This window comes from Hippichthys cyanospilos, chromosome 20 (assembly GCF_059441005.1).
Source record: "Hippichthys cyanospilos isolate Australia breed blue-spotted pipefish chromosome 20, RoL_Hcya_1.0, whole genome shotgun sequence".
Taxonomy (NCBI): Eukaryota; Metazoa; Chordata; class Actinopteri; order Syngnathiformes; family Syngnathidae; genus Hippichthys; species Hippichthys cyanospilos.
In genome coordinates this window covers 13,014,179-13,039,437 of record NC_142388.1, presented here as the reverse complement: position 1 = coordinate 13,039,437, position 25,259 = coordinate 13,014,179, and the positions used below count along the sequence as shown (strand labels likewise).

The 25,259-nt window shown below is 37.3% G+C and overlaps 1 protein-coding gene across 2 annotated transcripts in view; it reads right to left on the bottom strand.

The window, feature by feature from the left end:
* Nucleotides 1–341: 341 nt before the first annotated feature.
* The window catches only part of cdk19 (cyclin dependent kinase 19), a 51,734-nt gene continuing 26,816 nt past the window's right edge, over nt 342–25,259 (bottom strand). The window contains exons 5-14 of one of the 2 annotated variants that reach the window (XR_015863791.1): nt 20,050–20,107; nt 13,914–14,045; nt 13,385–13,528; nt 12,408–12,477; nt 12,154–12,226; nt 9,709–9,806; nt 8,568–8,646; nt 5,007–5,252; nt 1,630–2,520; nt 342–1,484 (exon numbers count right to left, since the gene is read on the bottom strand). Coding sequence is in view for 1 of the 2 variants with exons in the window: in XM_088403240.1 (XP_088259366.1) it covers nt 2,395–2,520; nt 5,007–5,252; nt 8,568–8,646; nt 9,709–9,806; nt 12,154–12,226; nt 12,408–12,477; nt 13,385–13,528; nt 13,914–14,045; nt 20,050–20,107 (1,026 nt within the window). In the remaining variant the exon portion in view is untranslated. Of the gene's footprint in view, nt 2,521–5,006; nt 5,253–8,567; nt 8,647–9,708; nt 9,807–12,153; nt 12,227–12,407; nt 12,478–13,384; nt 13,529–13,913; nt 14,046–20,049; nt 20,108–25,259 lie in introns of both variants that reach the window. The other variant, XM_088403240.1, reaches the window with a different exon arrangement.

Genomic DNA, 25,259 nt, shown 5'->3' with positions numbered 1-25,259 from the left:
TCCAGCTGGCTCTGGCCTTCTTTTGTGGAGTTTGCATGTTCTCCCCGAGCCCACGTGGGTTCTCTCCGGGCACTTCGGCTTCCTCCCACACTCCAAAAACATGCATGGCAGGTGAATTGAACATACTAAATTGTCCTTAGATGTGATTGGGTGCATGAATGGTCATTTGTCTCTGTGTGCCCTGTGATTGGCTGGCAACCAGTTGAGGGTGTCTCCCGCCTACTGCCTGAAGCCAGCTGGGATAGGCACCAGCAAGCCTGCGACCATTGTGAGGATAAGCGGCTCTAGAAAATGGATGGATTACATTTCAAATAACTACTGTATGTTAACACACTTGAGAGTAAGTCTGTGAGCGCTTGAGCACTCCCAAAAATGGGCTCAAAACACCCATGGAATAAAAATTTAATAAATAAAAGTTACAGATGAAATATTATCTTACATTCTTTTCTCGGGTTATATGCATATAAAATAGCTGATGAATAGTTAGACTATTTGCTGGTTCCAAGTCCAAATATGGGGAGTGGGCAATATTCTGCTTTTGCTTGTTTCTGGTTAAAAAAACAGTTAAATTATCATCTCCATCCAAAAAGAGAGAAAATAACTCGCTGTGACTTATTTTGTTACGTTAAAGAGCACATCCAATTTTTCTTTTCTTTTTTTTTTTTTAACCTCTGGGTCTCTGGGGATTTTTTTTTACTAACCAGGCTTTATTATCACCCAACTTGGGCTGACTTTGAAAGGGTCATAACATTGTCAAATATAAATATATCCATAAATATGTATATTTACATATATATATCATCTCAAGAATTTCGTATAAAAAACTTTTCATTTTGTGAGAAAAAAAACAGTTATCTAAAGCTGCAGATTTCATGTTATGCGTTGTGTGAAATAAAGCGCTTCCCTGCAGCAAAATAAAAACTTCTAGTTCCTTTTGTCAACTACAAGTCCCACAATGCATAGCGAGAACTTTGCATTAAGGGAATCCGGCTAAGCCACTTAATGAAGTCATTGAAAGACTTGTATCTGTCATAAGTTGTCCACTAGCACCCCTGGTGGTTTGGGTTCTCACACAAAAATCTCTATTGCACCCTGTTCGTGAGTTGCCATTGAACGGTTTTGAATTTCCAATTTTGAATGGCAGTAAATGAGCCCGACATGGGCTAACTTTGACATCTGCATGATGTATATCTCGAGCTTTTGTTTGCAAGCATTTAGAAGGGACGGTGGGACGTCATATCGAAAATCGATACGTTTTGACGATCTATGCAACATTTTAGCCTCTTAGAGTTTTTTGTATTTTCCTTTGATATCACGCATCAAAAACATCTAAAAGCCTGAGTTGGGTCAAAAATTTTACCCAGAGGTTAAACATGATATAGTCTAGACCAAACCTGTGCAGCGTGCTCGGCCTGAAGGGGCAGTGAGGGTCGTTTGGGTTTGTTTCAGCTCTTTTGCAGATCACTTCGACAGTCAGTGCATTTCTATTGAGTCAAATGTAAAACGTGCATAAAACACCCACCCACCCGCACTCACACTCACACAGTAATAATACAAAACAATTTGACATCAGTCAGTAACAGTCTTATGAAGCACACGAGGTGGGGTCAGAGGGGGGGAGGCGCTTACCGTTAGCTGCCCTGTACGTTTATGCGCACGTTGGAGTTGATGACGGGATGCAAATGTGTCCACTGGCAGCCCAAATACAAGAACGAACTCTCAAGCTCCAGCAGTTTGTGGCCAAGTAGTTACTGGTTACTGAATGGAGTGGGTCAGGATGTGCAGTGAAAAAAACAAAACAAAAACCTTTGCGTCTATACAGCTCTGAATACAGGAACCTCGTAAGAACACGATGAAGTTAAATTGCGCATTCAGTATTTCCCTGCATTTTTTCAGTTTATATAATAAATGTCTTCTTTTTTTTAATTAAAAGCACAGGCTAAGCTAGTTTGCTTTTGATTATCCATGGATTTCGATGAAGAGCTTTCCGTCCTGCGTCTTGTCCGCCTCCATGTGATATTTACACTGACATCGAACTTGAAAACTAACGAATCAAATAGAAAAAAGGTGCGATATAAGTTCAATATAGGAGCTGCGATCCTTCCTCAAGAGGAACCTTGTGTTCATAAGTGCCATAAGTTTGGAGTACGTGTGCCGCCTTCACATATACAGTATATATTTTACACCAAAATGTGTCACCGGCCTTGAGAGGCAGTATTCGTTTTTGGTTCCTATGGGTTTGCCTTCATGTGACTATATGTCAAAATGCTGGAATGATGTAATGCTGTGAGAAACGTCCAACCGGGGATGAAGGAGCCACTTCCTGCTTGTGACCAGTGGTGACATCTGTGGAGATGGTCTGCCCCTCTGCTGGTTCAGGAGTGACCCGTTGCCTCAGTAACGATGGGTCTGGTGGGAATACTGTGAGCTCTGTTGGGATGACGTCGTGTATCCCATGGTGCTCTGCGGCTGATTGGGACCTTGGACGTTGCTTTGGTAACCAAGGCGGGAGGTGGAGTGCTAAAGACACAAGGGTCAAGGGGAAAACACAAGGGTCAACACCCTAGTGCCAAGTAAACAGGACAATTCAGATGGTTTTTTTTCCCCCCACAATCCAACTGGGCCTGATTACGCTGATATAAATAAATATAGATCAGATCTCATCAGGCTTGCACTCGGCATGGGTGTGGAAGAGTGCTTAGGAGATTTAGGCCCTGTCAACACGTAACCAGGGCTATTTAAACTTGCATATCCCCCTCCTGTGGGTCAATAAATTCTGTCAACGTGGCTTTGTTTAAAAAAGAAATCGCTGCTACACTAATCTAGAGCGGTTGTATTCATTTACAACCCGGACCGCTAGGGGGCGGTAGTGTCGCCAAAATCTGTTCAATCGGAAGGATTTTAGTCTCTCAACGTCACCAGCAAAAAAAAAAAAAAAAAAAAAAAAAAAAAACTTGCGATAAAGCAGATAGGGCAAACCAGAGATATTTACTGCCCGTTTGCAAGAACCCCGACTACATGTAGACTATGCCTTACAATCCTAAGTGTATCTGCAAAATTGTCTACACTGTTATTAGTATTTCATTACAATTTAATCCCACATGAAACACAAAGAATGAATGAGTGGATAAACTATATATTTACAATCATAGTAATAAGTCAGCCATGAAGATGCTTCATTTATATGCACAGCAGTGCCATGACATCATTCTAAGTTTATTTCTTGTTTGTTTTGTGTCACTTTTCCAGGAAAACTTAAGTGGGAGAAAAATAAACAAATTATGGCAAGCACCGCTCTGCCTCTTATTTGTGCAAGCAAGAGAGTGAGATCATGTGCTAATGAATATTTTAAAGGCAACCATAATTTTTTCTTTACAATGTTCTATGTGCCCAAACTAGTCTAAAGACACAAATCTAATTCTAATTCAATTTGTGGAATGTTGAGCAGGCACTTTAAGGTCACAACAAATCACAGCTCACCTGTTTTCTGTGTTAGGTCATGTTACATTTGCATGCTGAGTCGTGATTTCGAACTGTGACACCATTTTCAACAAGAGGGAAAATGGCTGCCCTCTAAAAAAACGGGTGGCAATATTAATCAGAATAATGTGCTAAGACTTGTTGGGCTGTATACAACATATTGTAAGAAAGTTTTGGGAGTTCCTCCTTTAATAAATTGACATGCAGTTTAAATTTAAATGTGTTTAAAACTTGTGTTTAACCCTTTCACTACTGATTCTTTCTTTTTTGAAAAAAAAAAAAACTTCTGGTTTATATTACTTGTTGATAAGTCTAGGGTACTGGAAACATTTGTTAAAAAAATTGCCACGTCCATATATTAGGTTACAGGCCCTGGGAGTTTTTTTTGTCCCATCAGTATTTTATATATTTATAAAAATAATAATAATAATAATAATAATAATAATAATGATAATTATAATGATAATAATGATATAAACGTGCCAGAGAAGTGAAAAATATCACGAAATGCCTACAATACAAAGTAATCTGGGTAATCTATCGTAACATACATATATGGCGCATATAATTCATATATTTCCGCAGTACTAGATGGTTAATTGACAATGCAAGCAACCTTGTTGACAGTGGGCCCAGCACTGGCTTATTGTGTATGGAAATGTGTATGCTAAATGCCACTAGAATCTGTAGCTAGGTTTGTAATGAAGCGTTGGGGTGTCATTTCACCTTATTGCTACCATTCCTATACCCACTGCCATTTTTTTTTCAAGAGCAAAGAGACGCATTGTCACAACGGGAGTGAAAGGGTTAAAAAGCTTGTGGAAGGGACAAAACTATAACACATATTTTCTCTCTTATTCTCGCCTGTCGGGTCTGGAACATATCCCCTGCGATACACGAGAGTTCATTGTAATCCAAACCAAATAAAAATGTATGGCACAAATTCAAAAGCCTGTGTCGATCATGTCAGGATGGAAGCAGAGTAGTGTATGGTGGCCAGTGGGGATGGAATCAATGTTGGGATAAAAGTAGGAGAACGACAGTGACAATAATGTCCCAGAGTGGCATGCCGTTGGCTGTGTCAATCAATAACATCAGTTGGTAGCTGACACCTAGCATGTGCCACATGCAGCATGCCTTTTCAAAGGCTATATATGGACGTATGAAAGTGTGTGACTCATGTAAACTGAATTTTGAGGCACCTCACATTTGACTGCACAAACATCAAATCCCCAGATTTGTCACTTACCACGTGATGTGTTATCAGTTCTATCTGCAGGACACTTTGTTATGTACAAATAGCCCCATTCACTTGACTATTGTTGGCTACTCATCATGTGTCTGTATTCCTTGCAACAAAGATATAATCTCCAGGTTTTATTTTTCTTGTTACTCAAAAGACTTAGGTCACTTATTATTTCTCTTTCAAATTATTAGAAAATCCTCTATATACACAAGTGGCACATAGAAATTCTGGCTACTGAGATTCAAACCTTGAAGCTTTGACTGTGAAGTCTTATACTAACCTGGTACTCTGACTGGAGCACCCCGGTGCCTGAAGAGGTACCAGAGGGTCCAATGCGGGGTTTTTTATTGGGGGGTCCCTGGTCCTGCCCGTGTTGTAAACTCCCACCCGTGTTGGCTCCTGTGGCTGCAGAGGTGCCATTGGTTTGGGTTGAGTTCTGCTGAGATGGGGCCTGTTGGGCTGCCGTTTGTTGCTGGTTTTGCGTCTGAGTCTGGCCCGTTGTCTGCTGGTGCTGTTGCGTCTGGTTCTGTTAAGCGAGCAGGACAAATGCTTTAGAAATGCTTTACAACGGCAAAAATTCTATGGCTGCCATTTGAAAAAGTATTTCAGCAGCAAAGAGCACGGAAAAAAAATTCAACTGAACATTACAAGTTACAGTTAAAAATTAAGAGTCAGATTTGGCATGATTTGTGACTGTGACACCAACTTCACGCAAAGCACAATCACAAATGTCAAATTTTCAGGCACTCTATACCAGGGTCAGTCACATGTGACTATTAAGGCCAGTCAGCAACACAGATGGATCAGCTGCTGTTTTCCAGGCCGATGGAGGAGCAGTGGGTTCTCAGAGGCTGCCCAGAGGAAACAATGACTCTTTGTTTACCAGGGGTCAACCACAGCCACGTGTGCTACTGCTAGCCACGCTGTTGTTCTATGTATGGCATGCAAGCTATTAATCTGCTCGAGGGATTTCGTATCTAACATTTGTCCAAACTGATGTTGTGGTCAATTTTTTGTGACTTTCGGTTCGAATTTCAAGGGGACTACCGTACTTCTCACAGTGCAAGTCGAGTTTTTTGTCCTCATTTTAAACTTAGAACCGCATAACTCAACACAGGTCAAATTTTTCCATTTATCTGTGTTTAAATAACATTAATTTGAATGCGACATTAGTACTTTCATGTCTTTTACAAGGCTTAATATGATTATATATCCGTTCTAATTTGATATACATATTAAGCATCAATTTTAGAGTGTTTGCACAGAACATCGCAAAATTTTTGTTGTCGACAATGTCGCTCATTTTTTCCAACTGACTTTGACACATTATGAAAAGGAAAAGAGGGCTTGACTTGTCTCCTTCAGACTTTGGATGAGCACTTGAACTAGACAATGTGGATGTTGGCAGGTGGTCGGAGAAACAGCGAAGGGCGACCTTCCATGCTCTGACCTAACGACAGTTATCACTTGGCTTAGGAAAGCTTGTTATAATGTCCCACGTAAGACGATCAGCAAATAATTCCCAAAGACCTCCATTTCAAACAAATTGGACGTGTCTGAAAATGACTACCCATGGAAGAGTAATGAGGATGTTGGCACAAATGACGAACAGGAAGAAGAGGACGTGACCTCAAAAAAATAAAGCAGTGAAACTTCAAATCATTTTATTGTTGCAACATTAGTTTCAGCATTTGCGTCTACGAGCACGCGCACATTGCCTCGCAGTCTTGTCTTGTTGTTTCGGACCCACCCCCTCCCCCCATAACCGCAAAAGTATGTTATTCGATATAATGATGAAGAAATGCGTCTAAAAATATCGTAAATGTTTTCATTTTATTAACACACACCATGTGTTGTAATTGGACAGCCATGATCTATATAACCCACTAAGGTCAGGGATAGATTTATACTCGCATTTTTGTAAAATCCAGCCAAATTGAAGTAAAAAAAGGGGGGTCGACTTGTACTCGAAGAAATACAATACCATTCTGCAAGACCCCCCCAAAAAATGTAACATGTTTGAGCAAAATGTGACCTGTAGCCAATTTAAAACTGAGGCAGCTATGATGACGTAATCATGAGGCATTATAGTAGTTGGTTGGTGGAATGGAAATGTATATTTATCACATGCAAACAAATGGCAAATCACAAGTCATAAATGGACTCAACTTTACATCTCAACTGTGATGTAGAAATTTTGAACATTATTGCACTAATCTGTGTTTGCATATAATAATGAAATGCCAACTTGTGACCAAATGTAAATAATCCTTCCAGGCTATTGTAAATAGGCATGTTGTACTTACAATATTTGATTACAATCAAGTTTTTGCAATACCCTTAAGCTAACCACATCATGCACTGCATTGCATTGCAAAACAAGGACTGTATCTGAGCTGTAAAAATTAAATGTAGAAATTATCAGCCTGTTGCTTTTATACAGAAACCAGCAAAGTAGAGATGTGCCCACCGCTCCCAAAAAAATCGATTCGCAAACGAATCAAGATTTTCATTTAATACAATTCAGAACTGATATAAAATGTCCTAAAATCAATTTTATGAATAAAAACAAGAAAAAAAAACGCTTTCTGTCTTTCTGTATGATATGGCAAAAGTCTCCAGCATTAGCGCTAGCTGCTAACTTTGTGGTTCATTCAAATGCAGTCTGAGTTGTCAAACGCAGACAAAAAAAAAAGGTCCCAAAAAAAAGGCTGGGCTATTTCCAGATAATATGTAAACAATGTGTCCTTTCTACCTATAGAAGCTGACACATATGAAGAATAATGATTGGTGTGATGGTGATATTTTACTTTGTTACGAATAATGATCCATCTACTCACTTCAGGTGATAATACCTAATCAGTACCAAGGTTTGAGTCTTCCATTCTAGTGATTGGTTTGTCAAGCAATCATAATAATGAATACAAGTACATTTTTTTTGGTGGAAAAGCACGTTCCTTATAATTCAAAACCTAATCAATGTAGAAAAAAAAGACAATTCATTGACTCAATTTGTCATGCTGTCTTGCAAAGCAGACTGGAGTACACCATAACAATTCTTTGCACAGCTATAGATTGAAGTAGAAATGTCATTTTTAATTGATAAATCGAATTGAAAATCGTTTTGAATCAAAAGTTGAATCAAGTATTTTAATGCTGAATTTGGAATTGCCAGGCAGTAGATCTAGGGAAAGACCAATCAGGAGTTTTATATAAGTAGTGAAAGAGAACATGTAGGTAGGTGGAACGAGAGAAAAGGATGCTTTGATGGACAATTGATTTGCTGTGGCGACCCCTGAAGGGGAAAGAGCCAAAAGGAGAAGAAGGAGAAGACAGGGTGTGTTGAATTTTCTGTATGTGTGGCAATATTGAATTTATCCATGATTTAAATGTACAATTTACAAGGACATAAAGTTGTAAATGTGATCAAATGTTACAAAACGCAATGCAGGATCCTGGTAAAGAATGATTCATGCCGGGGTGGCAAAGTCCGCTTCTCGAGACGCATAATCCTGCTTTGTTTTTGATGTTTCCCTTCACCTAACACAGCTGATTTAAATCCGGTTCGTTATCATTAGAATAATGTGCGCTGGTTGAGGGGAAAAACAAAACAGGCTGGACTCTGGGTCTTGAGGACTGGACTTGGCCACTCCAGGCTTATGGTGTTAAGTGCCAGATATTTGATAGTGTAAAAATAATATTGAAGAACACACGGTGTTTTAGCATTTTAGCATTATTTCTATGGTCATTTTTTATGCTAGGGATCCTCATGAGATTGAAGAGGACATGCGATTAGAAACTTAATTGTAAGTTTGGACTGGTGAAACTGACATCGATTTACCTTTTCTACCTTCTCTTCTGGTTCATCTTCGTTGAGAAACTCTCTCTTTGGGTATGGGATCTGGCACCCAGCAAACACACTGTAAGTATAAGATTGAGATGAGGTCTGATCTGTTTTGCATAAGTACAATACAACGTCAAATGCTCTAACACAGCTGTGCTCAAAGTGGGGTCATCAGACCTCCAGGGTCCGTGGCCTGACTGCAAATAGTCAATCAAATAATTAATATATATGCTCCGTATTTTCCGGACTATAAGCCGCACCGGTATATAGGCCGCAGCAGTAAAATGTGAGCAAAAAAAAGATTTTTGTCACTGATATCGTGTACTATAAGCCGCAGGTAATAACATGAGATATTTATGCAAAAAGATGGTACATGGACGTTTATATATTTGTTATTTTTTTGTTATTTAATAATTACAAAATATTAAATAACAAAAAAAAGCAACATCCTCTCTTTAACAGACTGAAGATGCCTGCATGTTTAGTCCCCATATTTATAGAAAATGGATGGACGGATATTTTCTACAGAATACTGTTAGTTAAATAGCAGTTCAAAATTAAAATCAAAATCAATACAATAGCATCTTTTTTTACATCCCTTTGTTTGATAGATTATTTAAGTGAACATAAAAACACATTCCACATAATTCATATATACAATCACAAGTACATAAATAAAATTATATATACTGTGTACTTGATGTAAAATTTACACATCACAAATTTACCCAAAATTTGATACATTCTCTTATTCAATTTAGACATGTATATTTTTTTAATAATATATTTTTAAAACTCTTTGCGCACAGCCATTGATTAACATTTTTTTAGTTATTTTTCACAGTTGTTCCATAAATGGAAACCTCGAACAGATACACATATTTGCTTGCTGGTGGCTAGCATAAAAAAATTAAAAAACAAAACAAAAAAAACCCAACAGATAAGACACACTATAAGTCGCAGGTCTATATATATATATATATATATATATATATATATATATATATATATATATATATATATATATATACACACACACACACACACACATACGTACACACGGTATTAATAAAATTTGTTATTTATATATCCAAAACCAAGAGGCTCTTTAAAAAAAAAAAATGATGCTATAGCTCACTCAGTGGTTGGTAATGGGTCCTCCAGGAAGTAGGGGTCTTGCAGTGCTTGTTCTGATGTGATTCTTTTGGTGGGGTCCATGGTGAGCAGTTTCTGGAGCTGAAAGCAGAGGAAGAACAGATGATTATTGAATTTTGCCTCCTCTTGAGATTGAAAATGAGCCTAGGGGCCAAAAATGAGCAATATCAGTGGCGTGAGTAATATACCTATTATTTTGTGTTTAGTTATATATGATATAGAAGTGTAAAAGACAAGCAAAACATTTTTTTAATGTGGCAAAAATCAGTATTAATGTTTTGACTAGGCCGCGAGCAATATGGATTTTTTTCAGGGCGATGCCTATGTTGATTTTTAAAAAATACCAGTTACCAATCAATCAAGCAAAGAATGTTAATGATAATGGATAAATTAGTTTCAAGATGCTTCAATTATATGCAGATTTTCACTCTTCCCGGGCATTTACCTATTCCCCTTGAATAGCAGGGGTCAAGAGTAAATATATTGTTGAAAAAAACCCAACCTTCCTTTCAGTTCACATATTCTTGAAATATGTTGTCTTACTTGTAGTTGAATGAGTGTCACATTTAACATTTAACTTATGTTGCACTATGTATTTCCAGATTTTTTTTTAATTGGTTTAAACAAACTGTGACTTTAAGATGTGTGCAAAGTAGTGACATTGAGATTGATTATTTGCACAAAATTGTATTTGACCTTGTCATTGCTTGTAAAAATTAAGATTTGCTTTGTTTTGAATATTAGGTCTGCAAAATGACCTCAACAAATTTCATGATATATATATATATATATATATATATATATATATATATACATATATATATATATATATATATATATATATATATATATATATATATATATATATATATATATATATATATACAGTGGGCCCCCGGGTTACGAACTTAATCCGTTCAGCGGCTACGCTCGTATCTCGATTTGCTCGTATAGCGGGCAATCCATACCCATGTTAATTCGTGAATGCGTGCAACGCGCGCCGAAGCCTTAGGTAAAAACGACACACTGTATACATATATTAAAATTGAGTGACATAATCTGCTGTACACTTGCATTATATAATAAATACATTGGATAAATAGCTTTTACCTTTGAAACGACGAGACTTGAGCTGGGTGTAAGCAGAGGGGGGCAGAGTCCAACGCTCAAAGTTATCACGGCGATAGATATGCTATTGGTCTTACAGTGTTACAGTAACTCTTTCAGTCAGGGTGCAAATCACGCAGATACTAAAACATCATCCTCTTATTTCTTTCTTTACCGCTGCTAGTAATTTTAGAAGCTATGTCTAACAGATAAAGTTTGCAAAGTCTTCACAACATTCCGTTTTTCACTAATTTTCTCTCCTTCCTTCCATCCTGTCCCATCGAGCTAGATAAAGGCGTTCGGCCAATAGCATATCGGCATTTCTGTGATTGACGTGTGACGCCGGCCAATAGCATCTCCGTGAGTGAGACCGGGTGACCTTAATCGACCAATAGCATATTCGCATCTCCGTGACTGACTGATAATTATTCGCACTTTTTTTTTAAACGGTTGGAATGTATTGACAATTAATTTTAAAAAAAACACACATTTAAACCAATGACAATTCTTTGTCCTGCAATCGGCACATTTAATTTCATGTCAGCTGTTTTTCCCTTTAGCTGTACAAACACTACACTTAAATGGTAATATATTTAGACACCGTGAGTGAGACAGTCAGTGTGACGTTGTAAGACCAATAGCGTTCACGTTACCGCCACAAGTATCTACTGATGATTGAGGATGTCGCTACTGATGATTTTATTGACGCAATTAAACGAGAACATTTCTACATATTCAATGGCCGGCATGTCGAATTGCTCGTGAGGCGAAAGGTTTGTTCGTAAGCGGAGGACAAAAATCTCCCTGATCCACGCTCGTAAGGCGAATTGTTCGTAAATCAGGGTGCTCGTAAGCCGGGGGCCGACTGTACCTAGATTTCATTTTTAATAAATTGTAATTTCAAGTGTAAACTGTAATTAGTATCATGTTTGGTCAGCTACAGGCTTCATTTTATTTAGACTTCCGTGCGCTGCTACTATAACCACGGCTCACCGTGAGACAACAGACAGAGGGATGGGAAGGGAAGACATAACAGGACAGTTCCTCTATAAGGTTTAATAATTTAAGATTTAAGGTCTAAGACATCCGAGGACTGCCCATGGCAAGTGCATTTATAGTTAACCTGCTGTCTGGCATGCAGGAAACCTTCACAATACGTCTCTCTGCAAAATGTCTTTTTGTTTTTTTTAAATGAAAAAAAATAAAACCTGCAATGCACAGAGGGCGCAACAGGGGAGGTGCAAAGTAAGGAAAGGTATTTAAAAAAAAAAAAAAACATTTGTTTTGCATTCACACGTCTGTACATAAAGTATGAACTTACCAAAAGGAAAACTTTGCTATCTGGTTTGACCTTATGTTTCTCCATGTATTTGATCAAGCTGCTGTTTGCATATCTGTAAAAAACAACAAGGAAAACAACTAAATTTAATTTGAAACAGTATTTAGTTGAAAATGGTTGTTGAAGTGTTTTTGTTTCAATTACAACATTTTAATGGATTTGACAAGTCCGAGATTCACTTTTATCATGTTGTGTAAGGGGCCTTTGAAAGTGCGAGCCATGCAGAATTAACTTACGTTGTTCTTCTGAAGTCTTTCTGAAGTGTTGGATATTCAGGCATCTTCCGAATGTCTTCCCAGTCTTTATCTGAGAAATAAAATATCAAAACATGAACTATGATTCGATAAGGTCGACAGCAATCTTGTTAAATGTGTTGTACATTGTTGTGTTGAAAAATTAGTAACTCTTTTTGCATATACAGTAATAATTTTCTTAGCATTGCATGGTACTAGCAGAAGACAGAGTTAATGTGTTTACCATCGTAAATTAGATTAGATATACAAACAGTAGTTGCCTTTGTTTTATTAAGTAGATTTCAAATTAGAGCGTTAATAAACAGCTTGAAGCAAGCTTGATTTGGTGAGTTGTAAAATTGCCACTATAGCTTGTGTTTCTAACTTAAATTTCTGCTTCAAACTCAAGAAAAAAAAAGGCCAAGTGACAGCTCCTATAAAAAAAAAAAATGTACACCGCATTTCTCCGAGTACAAGTCGGTACAAGTTTTTTCCCTTCATTTTCAACTACCATATTAGGAGTGTTGACTTATTACTGTATAACTCCAAAGACACCAGTTTTTCTCCATATCTGTGTTTGAATAATATTAATTCAAATGTGAAATATGCAATACATCATTTACAAGACTTAAAATGATTATATATACCTCTAATTCGATATAGTATGCATCTGTTTTAGAGCGTTTGCGGAGAAAATAGCAAAAAAGCACTTTCGTCATGCCCAAGTTGCCCAAGCACTAAATGGTAGTTGGATGTAATATTTGCGACCAGAAATATTTTTGGGGTAGCATCTACTGTTTGAAGATTTTTGCCAGCCAGGGTTGACTGCATAATACAACGTAAAAAAAGATTATTTCAATAACTTAATCTATTTCATATGTACACGCCTAGCTAAAATATCTATTAACGGAAGCATGTTTTTCTAAATGCTTACGTGTGCAACCGTGTGTCTATGTATGTTTGTTTTACTGAGTGCAGACCTGCAGGGTAACCCATGACGCTGAATATCCTGTCCAGCTGGTCATGATGAAAGGGGTTACTGGTCTTGATGTCTTCCTGGCGACAATGAAAAATTGGCTCTGACGTTAGCAGCTCTGCAAAGATGCAGCCAATGGCCCAGATATCTGTTTACACACAAATGCAGACAGACAAGAATTATTTGACTATCGAGAGTGATGACACAATTCTGTCACGAAATCCCAACTTTCTGTCGTCTATCCACACTGCGCATAATGTAGGATGGCATGAGGAGTTGGAGTCACGTGTTAGCACCCAAGCATCTGAAGCTGGAAGTGTTCCAACATGTGACTTACTGAAGCATGAATGAATGTGTAAAAGTGGCATACAGTTTGAGTTGCAATGAGGCCCCTACATACTGTGCGTGTTGCCTCGTGTTAAAGATAATAACAGAGTCGCTTATAGAAATGTTTCTACCTGTACATTACACTACAGATCCAGCATGCTTCGAGAGATACACCCTTCTGTTTTTCCTTCAGCTTCAAGACTTACCAATAGCTTTGGTGTAATGACGGGCCCCCAAAAGTAGCTCAGGAGCCCTGTACCAGAATGTCACCACCACAGGGTCGAGGTCAGCCAGTGGCTTGAGGGGAGAGTTGAAGAGTCTTGCAAAACCCATGTCAGCTACACAAAGCAGTACAAGGAGATAGAAAGAGCAGTTAAAAAATATGCTACTAGCGATCATAATCTGACACACTGATAACTTATCGTACAAGGAGATAGAAAGAGCAGTTAAAAATATGCTACTAGCGATCACAATCTGACACACTGATAACTTATCAGATAAAGGGGCCAGACATCTTATGAATGACAAGTTGTTTTCTCAAAAAAATGATCTGAAAAGTTTCACTACGTTAAATGTGAAATTTAGGTTGAAAATGATGATATGTAAGATCTAGACCATTTTTAATTTTGAAAATCCACTATGAATTTCAATAAGGTGTAAATAAATATGTTCTATCCAACCAACATATTATTTATATATAATCTCAGGTCTTCGTAATTGTTAATTTTGTTATACGTCATCGTTATTTATATTACATGGGGAGCGCCACGCTGATGGGGGCAGTCATGTTCCCTATAGCTTTAGAAAGCGGAGCAAAACCTTCACCAATTCAAATCACATCTTTGGATGTTAGTGTTTGTCTTTTGTGCAGCCGAGTGAATTTCTGTTTTATATGTCGATTGCGAATAAAAACTGAGAAAAAAAAAGCAAATGGTTGGTTTGTTTGTCAATCGTAAATAAAAGAAGGGGGGGAGGGGTGTTGACTGCTCCATGCAGCAAGTTATTCTACACATTTGAGTTCACCCACCAAACAATAGAAGTAGTAGTTTTTCGCAGATAAAATGGGTTGTGTTGATTGATGCCTGTTAATCTCGTGTGGCTGGATCGCTATCCTACATTCTACTTGACTGGTAAAAGTTGTGCTTTCATTTTCTTTATGTCTGTGGAAGCCCGGAGTAGCTAACAAGTGTTGACATATTTGCCCAATTGTATTTTTATTAGCTCCCGCTTTCCCTCGCTTGGTGCATGCTTCCAAAGTATGGTCTCTTCGTGACGCCGTAATGCACGTGCTGCACTCACGTAACACCAGTAAACGGCAACTCTAAAAATTGCGTCTTTAAGTTTAAGTAAACTTTAATGTTAAGAAAATGTGTTAACAATGACCTTCACTGGCAATGAAAGGGCATTTTGTATCTTGGAATACCCTCAAAAAAGGGTCAGATGGGTACAAAGCGTGCATTTTCAAAGAAATTCATAAAAAATACACTAAGGGGAAGGCAGATTTTGACATGGCACACAGAAAAAAAATCAAACAGGAAGTCTGAAACACACTGTGTGAAGCATTGTAAATTTGATTATAAAATGCAGTTGTTGGAATTTTGATATAAGAAATCTTTTATTATGCACCATGAAGACGTTGTAATTTCAATTGCCTTGGATACGGTTGTGGAAATTTTTAGGATTTAGGCAAGATCATTAAAGCCGTCTGGAAAACAGAAAAACAAAATGTCTTTTAGGTTTCTTTATAATTGATGATTTGAATAGACACGTCTAACAGAACAGTCAAGTGGTTTGTGGGGGAGTGCGGAAGATCATAAGGATTGTCAGTGGAGACTATTACAAAAAAGGAGAGGTGAAGCCAAAACAAAATTGTACTTCTGTGTGGACTTACTTAGCTGTCAAGGTGGTCTCAATCTAGCTTTGAAGGAGAATCCTCATGAACACGAAGTTAAAGGTTCTTTGTTCAAACAAAAGGGGTCATTTAACAACATTTTATGCAAAATATTTATGCTGAATAAGATATTCATATTTTAAAGAATTTTATTAGAGCGGAACCTCAAAGTTCAACTTATTTTGTACGAGAAATTACATGATAAATGGTGAAACCTTCTGTGTTCCGTAAGGGCAATACTTAACATCATGTTAGCTTTACAGTTAGCTTTAAAAAGACAAAAACGAAAAATTCAACATTAAATGAACAAAAAAAACAAGTGACAGATGAAATTAACTCTGTCATTCTCATGGATGAGAATTTTCATCGTGTGTGCCATCTGTGTGTTGTGTGCAAGTGACAACAATTCTTATCACCTATGTTTTGTTTTTTTTTGCCATAGTTCGAGATTGCCATCCGCGATGAGCCAAATTTAAAATTGCAAAAACAGAACTAAATATGGCAGCATTTGTGATGTCTGTTAGTGTTGTTTGAAGCAGAGAATTGTTCAAAAATCCTTAGTAACGTGATATTGAGCGTTTCGACTATTCCTTTTCTTTAACCTGTCCAAACAATGTAAGTACATGAAACAAGACTGCAACCCCATAAAATGTAAATGGCTTTAAAATGTGGAGGCACCTACGCTTTGTGGACAGGTTTCGACAGGTCAAGTGACAAACGATATGGCAGCAGTTACATTTGGTAAGCGTTTTAAGAGACAGAGCCATTTTTGAAAGTTTCACATGGCACAAACTAATCTAAAGACAGACAGACAGACAGAGACAGACAGACAGACAGACAAATAGATTCTGATTGATTGATTGATTACATACCATTTTGTTCCGCTACCAATTTGATTTAAATAGACAATAGTAATACAATTAAGTCTCAGAAATGGAAGCCTGGGTTAGTTAAAAGACAAGTGCTGACAAGATTACCAGGTAAAGGTTTTGCCACCAATATAACACAAACACATGTCTGATTTCCCATGAAGAAAGTTCTATATTCAACATACGAACTGATTTTCCAATCCAAAATGATTTTCCGATCCGAAACACAAGAGAGAATGCCAGACGGTTTTCAGATCAGTTGATTACGATTAACAGCATTTTAAGCACTTAAAAAAATGCACAAATCCACTCTGTCCTTGGGTCTATACGTTGTCCAGATTATTGACATTCATTGGTGCTCAGAATAAAAACAGCCATGCTGTGCTGATTGTATTTAAGAAATACCAGAGACCATTGACTAGTGTGACCATTTCAAAATACGGGATGACTGACGCATACTGTACTTCCTACTCTACTGTAATAATGGGTGTTTAAAAAAAAAAAAAAACTGAACTCAACACCTGGAAGTGGTGAATCAGCATCGCGACGAGACTAGCAACATTCCTGTATCTTACCCTGCTATTACCTTAAAAATTGATAACATGTTTTTATCCAGTGTGCTGTTGGTGCGTCTACACAGTAACATAGAAAATATCAGAATTTGACTGCAAAATTAAGGGTGCGTCTTATGCACAGGTGCATCTTATATTTAGGGAATTACGGTATTACTTTTTTCCTTTCATGCATGCAAATAAATAACATAATTGATCAAGTTTTGATTGGAATAAGTGTGTCTGAAAATAAAAGCTCACATAAGGCATTACTTTCTGTTTAAAACACACAGCTATTATCCTGAACACAACTGTATATCAACTGTTTATCTTTCAGGTTGATTTAATGACCAGTTTCGCCTTACCGCATTGTAAACCACAAGCTGAAAGAGTGAAGTTAAATATTTACTAATGCCCTGGTACTAACAACGACTGTTCTTGGGCTTACAGCTTCCAAAACATAGACATCAGTAGTGATGTGTTGCACTTTAATACTCCCCAAGCCACCTGGGTCAAGTAAGAAAATTAACTCAACCCTAAGTCAACAATGATTTGGCAAAAAAGGGATTAGGTAGTTAAAAAATGCATGCATTCTCGTAGGCATAAAATGAGAAAAGTAACAAAGTAACAGAGTATGTGTTCTTCCTCCTCAAATGCTGAACAGCCTGGCTTAACTACATAACCAGAAAGAGAAAGGAGTACTGCTGTCAGCTGTTCCTTCTTCTTTTCATAAGGTTTTATCTATTGATCTCATTCATTTTTAAGGTAAAAGCAGCGTAAGATACAGGAATGTTGCTGGTCTTGTTGTTGATTCAATATCTTCTGTATTATTATTTTGATCATTATCAGAAAAGGCTCATAATCCTGCATGAAACAGACAATGTGGAATACAAATAAAGGCCAGCGTTAAAGTCTGACGACCTTAGACACGGTCTGAAACACCAGGGGTGTCAAAATTAATTGATTCATCAACAACTAATCAATCTTCACATTAATACAATTATTTCAACAATCAATTAATCGTTTTAGAGCCACTGTTTATTTAAAAAATATTAGTAGTCAAGTAAAGTAGCAGCTCTCAATTTCAGAAACAATGATGACATGTTTTGTGTGACATTGCAATATATTTTATTGCAACATGTTTTTTTTTTTAAATCATTCGATTAATCAATGCAATAATCTAGTGCAGAGGTATCAACCATATGGCCCGTGGGCCGGATCTGGCCAACAAATGGGTTTGATCTGACGCGCAAGATTATTTTGTAATGTAAAGCATAAAAATGAGCTGAATTTTTTTCAATAAATGAAACACTTGAAATGTTTTATGACTATTGTAATGATAACGTTTAATGGAGATGTCCTTGTACTATTTTGGTCAGAAAAAAAAATTGAAGTTGTTGTTTTAAAGTTACATAAATATATAACATGATTTTATTGGTCCGGCCCACCTGGGAATAGAGTTTCCTCTATGTGGCCCGCAAGCTAAAACGAGTTTGACACCCCTGATCTAGAGCAATTAATTATAACACTAGTCAATACGGACAGTTGTTTCGAGCTTCTGTCATCAATCTCCTAATCATCAAATATTGAGTGTTGTGAAAGTTGTGAGAGTAGGGCATTCTCTTAAGGAGAAAAAAGCTTAATACATTCTTGCTTTTAATGAAATTTGATTCAATAGTGATTTCCTGGGAAAATGTATTTTTCCCATGGCGGTTTAACATTGAATATTTCCTGATTGTGACTACATACAGAATTAGCCAATTTTACTGCTTACCAGATATTCAACACTGAAGACAATGGATGGTATGTTCGTGTGGCCCACAACAACAATTGAACTGCCCAGCCCTACTCTAAAACCTGCTTCAACAACTTTCTAACTGGTTTGAAGGTCAAGTTAAGCAGAAACAAAGGGGTTGTGTTCTTGTGCAGGCCAAGGCCATTCCTAGCTCCTATCCATTCTACCAAAGGCATACATGTTTTGTCTTGCGTTATAATCTGGTCTTATGCTGAGACCAGGATGTTGAAACGTGTGGCTAGGACATTGCTCAAACTGGCAAAGGGTTGCAGATTCAAAAACCAGTTTGGGTCATTTCGCGTCATTTCGAGTTTGCATGTTCAGCTCATGCTTGCAAGGGTTTTCTTCAGGCTAATCTGGCTTCCACGTACCGTCCCAAAGGATAATTATGAAATTGTTCAACTATCCACAAGTACTGGTTAACGTCTGAGTACATTCTGAAAAACAATTCTGCCAAACAGAATACATTTATAACAGGAAAATGACATTTCAGATGTTTCCCAATCTGAGTGCCATGACTTTTCTGCCAATAGAGGCCTAATACAATATTTCAGCGGGTTGGTATAAAAAAGTGCAAACTAACTGTCTGAGTTGTCTTGTCATTTTTAAATAACTGAATAAACTATAATAATATCTAAGGTGACTTTGAGGCTCGCACGTTACTGGTTAAAAAAAAAAAATATATATATATATATAGCATGTCAGTGGTGCAAACAAACTCAATTAAAAAATAACACGGACATTTTTCACCTCAAAGCGACCAGGAAAATACAAGGGTGGGGCTGCACAATTATGGCGAAAATAATAATCACAATTATTTTGGTCAATATTAATATCACGATTATTAATCACAATTATTCTACATGTTTGGTCAAACATGCCAATTTATTGCCTTTTTTTAAACAAGCAGCATATAAACAAGGCTTCAAGGCTTGATACTTACAAATAATAATAATAATAATAAACTAAAATAAAAATATAAAGTAAATAATAATTAAAACAGACAGAAACATTGCCCCCTGGTGGTAGGATGACAACGTGTTTGATTTGACATGCAGGGTTCTGGTTAAAGCAGCCATTTAAATGTTAATATCGCCAAGGATCAGCTTAATTAACCGTGGCAGCCAATATTGTGATCGCGATTAAAATTCGACTAATGGTGCAGCCTTCTACAACGTTCAATGTCTTACAAGCACAAAAACGTGTAAATCAACATGTCTCTTAAATTCACCTTACCAATTTTAACTCTCCCTCGTTCCGGTCCTTCACCCATTACCAAGATATTAGCTGGTTTCTACAGAAAAAAGAAAGATAATAATAATTATTATTGATTATTATCAATGTTTTAGAAGTATCAGTACAATTTAATTATTCATTGCATGGATTTTTTTTTTAATCAGTGATATACACATTATGCACTTTAATAAACATAAATGTACAATTTCTGCGTTCAGTGGATCTATACATGAATGTCAACCTTTCATTACACATGCATGCATGCGTACACGTACACACACACACACACACACACACACACACACACACACACACACACGCACACGCACACGCACACACACACAGACACAGAGAGGAAAAACAACCAATCAGCGATATAAGGATTGTTTTAAAATATCCAATCACTTGTGCAGGGCACACTAACGCACCTCTAAAAAAATAAATGAACTTTTGTAATGATACATGCTTATTAGGGATGGTTTGAATCGAAAATCGAGTATAAATCGAATTGCAGACCAGAAAATCGGAACTGAATCATGAAATAGTCAAAGAATCCCAACCCTGGTACTTACGAGTAAGTCCGACACAGACAATTCATTTATTTCTATTAGTTTTTATTGTTGTTGCAGTAGTGACTTTATATTAGCTATTTTCTTGATGACAAGAGGGCTATTGATGGAAATTAAGCTTTTGGTAAATTTACATTTTAGTTAGGAAATGTTCATTGGAATACAATGTCCCTCTACAACAAATTCGTAAAGAAATAAATTAGCAATATTCATCAACATTTGAAAGCGGTTTGATTCCACCCACAGATATCATATTGTATCATATCATACCATTTTTTGCTCTCTATTCAACCGTGAGATTCAATGCATGAATTGTAAAACTTGGGAGCAAAACGTAAATAAATAAAATAAAAATGAAACACTTCTACCACCATTATAGCGTTTTTAGTTTTGATAACACAAAGAAAATAAAAACAGCAATTTTACACCATCATGGCTTAAACCTTCCTTATCGTCACACTAAGCAGTTGTGACTGCTTTTGCATGTGATTAAGTGACAAATATCCCCCAGTGGTCACACAAACAAAGAATAACACAGTTCAAATATGCCATTTGATGTTTCCAGCTACTCACAGCTGAAGGCAAATACGTTATCTGCTGCATGAAATCCCTCGTGGTGTTTGTGCGGAAATGACTATTTTGGCTAAGCACACTCTGATCAGGCCAAAATTCTTGTTGTTATAGAAACAGCACTAGCAAGTAGATTTATAGTTCATGCCCAGAGTATGACATGTCATTATTGACAAATGAATAGCGCTTCTTCCGAGTCCTGGGAAGTCAAGGCTCTCCTTTGTCTGTCAAATGCTAAATTGGGCCTTACTGAATTATTATGTCTGTCCTAAGGAGAGGGGATTCACAGTGTATTTGTAATATGGTTGGGCAATTAATCAAATTCAAACTGACAGTGCTATGTATTAGAATACAACTATATAATTTTCAAATGGCAAAGGCAGCAATTCAAAAAAGTAAACAGTATAGCTATGCCTGTATGTATACAGTATATGTATATTATGTGACGTTACGTGAGGTGTGCAAAGGCAGGCGGGAGTCACAATGGTAATATTTTCAAATATTATATAATATATTCAAATATTTTCAAAATTGATGATTGATGAATTGATTATTTTTTTTGTTTTTGTTGTCAAAGCACCGTAGCACATTGAGGAGTTCTCTCTACCTTCGAATAGGGACGTACAATATTGTATATCCACTCGGGTGTCCCAAGAAGTTTTTCAAAGCACCATAGCGCATGTGTCCAGCCGTGCTTTGGTGTCTCGTTGCTGCCATGTTTAAACAATCGAAGTTTGCAAATCCAGTGTAGCTTCAAACACCAAATTGATCTTTTGCAAATAAAAGGCATTCCCAGCAGCACTATTTGCCAGGGTTAGCTCATGCCCCTGGTAGCCCAGTCAGAAATATGGCCAAGTTGGGACAGGTTAGCTAATAGCTGCGTTACGCGTACAAAAATAAGGCGTTTCAAAATGGATATGCAATATATTGGAAGCTGAACGTCTTATTGCAATATGCATATTGCAATATAACAATAAATTGAGATTATTGCCAAGCATTAGTTGCGTGTTAAGTTAAGCGTGTTTCAATTTTCCCACATTGTGAGCAGTCAGTGAATGCCTTGCCAGTGTAATGTTGAATGCGCTCAAAGCTGTGGATTTTCCTCTTCCTTGCGACGTGGTTCAAGTTCAATTTTACCCACAAATACCTGAAGGTGAGCAGAATCCAGGTTTCACCAAGTTTATGATTATGATATGTGTGCATATGCCAAAAAACAGCTATTAATAAACGACTCAAACGGAATAACGGGTTTTAGTAATACTCCTGTGTGAACAAGGATGGACTCAGATGTTGGTTCAGTCTGCCTGCTTCTTTTATTAAAAATAATGCTGTAACAACCTCAGCTAATACAAGCTGCGGTTAGCTGCAACAGTCACTTGATGCTAACAGCCAATTGACGTCCCCCTCCTCTAGTTCGTTCCATTATGGTAATTATTATAAGTAAGAATACGGCCGATATAAAAATGCACATCTGTGTGTCAAAATTTCATCAAGGCTTATGTCACTAGCAGATCAGTCTTCCTTGGAATGATGTGGGGAAAAAAAAAATCTAAAGTATAATTTACCGTTTATAAGACGCATCCATACTTCTTCACCTTCATTTTTTTGAAAAATGAAAAGTGCGTTATATTTGGGAAATATAATACTACTGCCATATTGCACGAAAGCCTCTGAAAAAAATGTATGTTTCAATTGTTTTTTCACCAAACGTATTTTCAGGCCATGACCGTCCATCAACAGTCAGTTGATGTCTGCTGGTGAGAAATAAAAAGTAACAAACCCAACATCCTCTTGTACAATCGCATGTGCATCTTTGTCAAGAAACTAGGCCAGCTAAGCAGCCAAGAGATGGCTTACAAAACAGAATTAATCACAAAGCTTCCCTTGAATTGGGAGGCTGCGGCGATCAGCTTCAGCAAAATGCATGCCTCTGCTTTCAAAGTAAAAAAATGACCTCATGTTGCCCTGTTCCTGGAATAAGTTGATGTAATTAGTACCGGCAAAATATGCATTTTGTTCATAACTTCAATTTGCTTTTTAAATGTATGTTGACCATTAAACTGTAAAGTTATTCAAACACAAGTTTATTTTTTTTATTACAGTTTATTTCTATCTGTTCAATGTTAACTTGGTAATGAAAATAGACTGGAAAACTTAATTCTAGATCAGTGGTTCTTAACCTGGGTTCGATCGAACCCCTGAAGTGAGTTTGAGATGTTCGACAGGGGTCAAGCTTTGTAGCGTGTGGGTGTATGTGCTTCCGTAAAAGCGTTTCCATACTGTATTTAGCAGAGATTTTTTTTTTTTCCCCAGTGAAGGTGCGTAAAAAATTTTAGGGGTTCAATACCACCGACAAAGTTATGAAACACAGAGAAACAGGCGTTCCAAACACTTTTCATTAACCGAAAGTGATACACAGAACTTGTACTTCTTGGGAAGCGGAACAGCCAACAACCATTTATTCCAAACACTACAAACGGCCCCTCTCATCACCCCGCTCACACATAATCACCCCGGGACACCTCCTTTCAATACAGCATTTTTGTCTTAAATGATTTTTTTTTCGAAACATTTGCAATGGTGGTCCTTGGAAAATGTACTATATATTTACTATCTATAAGGGGGTCCCTGACTCGAGAATACAGCTGTATTTTTAAGAAAATATATGTGACTTTTTTCAGGTGTGATACAATAAACTCTTGTGCAATGTTTTGAAAATTTTGAGTCATTTTCTTTCACATCATTCTCGCAGTATTTTAGCCAAGGGATGGCACACTTGTGGTAGTGTGATAACTAAGTGGCCATGCCATGTTGAAATTTGACATGTTGTCATCATTCGACTCAAATTTCAGCTCCTTTTCTTTCCATTTATGTGAAGTATTTGATGCAAAGATAAAAGGATTGGACAACATACTGCAATAAAGTTTTTATTTTATTATTATTTTATTATTATTATTATTATTATTATTATTATTTTATTTTATTAATCCCTTGACAAAATTTGATGCTCTTATCTTGTTATAAGACAAAATTGTGAAACCTCATCAAGACAAAATATGTTTTTGCTTTTATAAAGATAAGAAAAACGGAAAAGAATAAGAAAAAAAATACTGTACTGGCAAAAATAAATAGTCCCGTGAAGCACAAGGTGTAGGATCCTCAAGAAGTTTCCCCATGTGCTTGAAGAGAATATTCAGCCACCCCTGAACAATGCTCACAAGCAAATTTGGTTGCAATGGGTTCAGGAATACATGAATTTTCAAACAGTTTTGTTTATGAGTGCCATGCAACCCTTGATACCTCAGTCGGCTGGAGTAGTGGATAGTTGATGAAATGCCACAATGTCCTAATAAGGTTGAGATGGCAAAAAGGTGGTGAGGGTGTCATGTTTTTGTCACGTTCTATCCGTTTTTGTTGTGGGTTTGGGTTGGTGTAGTATCGGTAATAGGTTCTCTATTTTTCCCCGCGTCTGTCGTCATTGTGATTAGCCTCACCTGTCACCCGTGTGTTCCAACCTATTGTTTCCACCAGTCAGTTTTCCCCCGCGCCTTGTTGTTCCCAGGTGTCTTACATGTCTTAATTAGTTCTGATAGTATTTAAGTTCCAGTGTTTTGCCCTGTCCTTTATCGGGTCATTGTACGTCTTCCCCCAGCTGTCTTGCCTCGCGCTGCAGTGAATCCATCCTTCCCGTGTTGCCTCCTGTTCCTTGTTGCCCCAGTAAGTTTTAGTTAAGCGTTTTTGTTGTACGTTGTATTTTTTGGTTCCTTCCAACCCTGCCTTCGTTTGATATTAAACCAACCTTATTTGAGCCTCATCCCATTCTGTCCTGCGTCTTATTGGTTCCACCTTTCCCACGTCCCACACCTCCTCAAGCCGCCATGCCCAACCGTGACAGTTTTGGATTGGCCTCATCTAGTAAGTCCTTTCGGGGTCCCTGAGGGTGTAAAAATGACCTCTGCAAAGTATGTAGAGTTTCTGAGTGACCACTTTCTTCCATGGTACATGAAGAAGAATCGCACCTTCTGACATAAATTCCTCTTCATGAATGACAATGCCCTATCTCATGCAGCA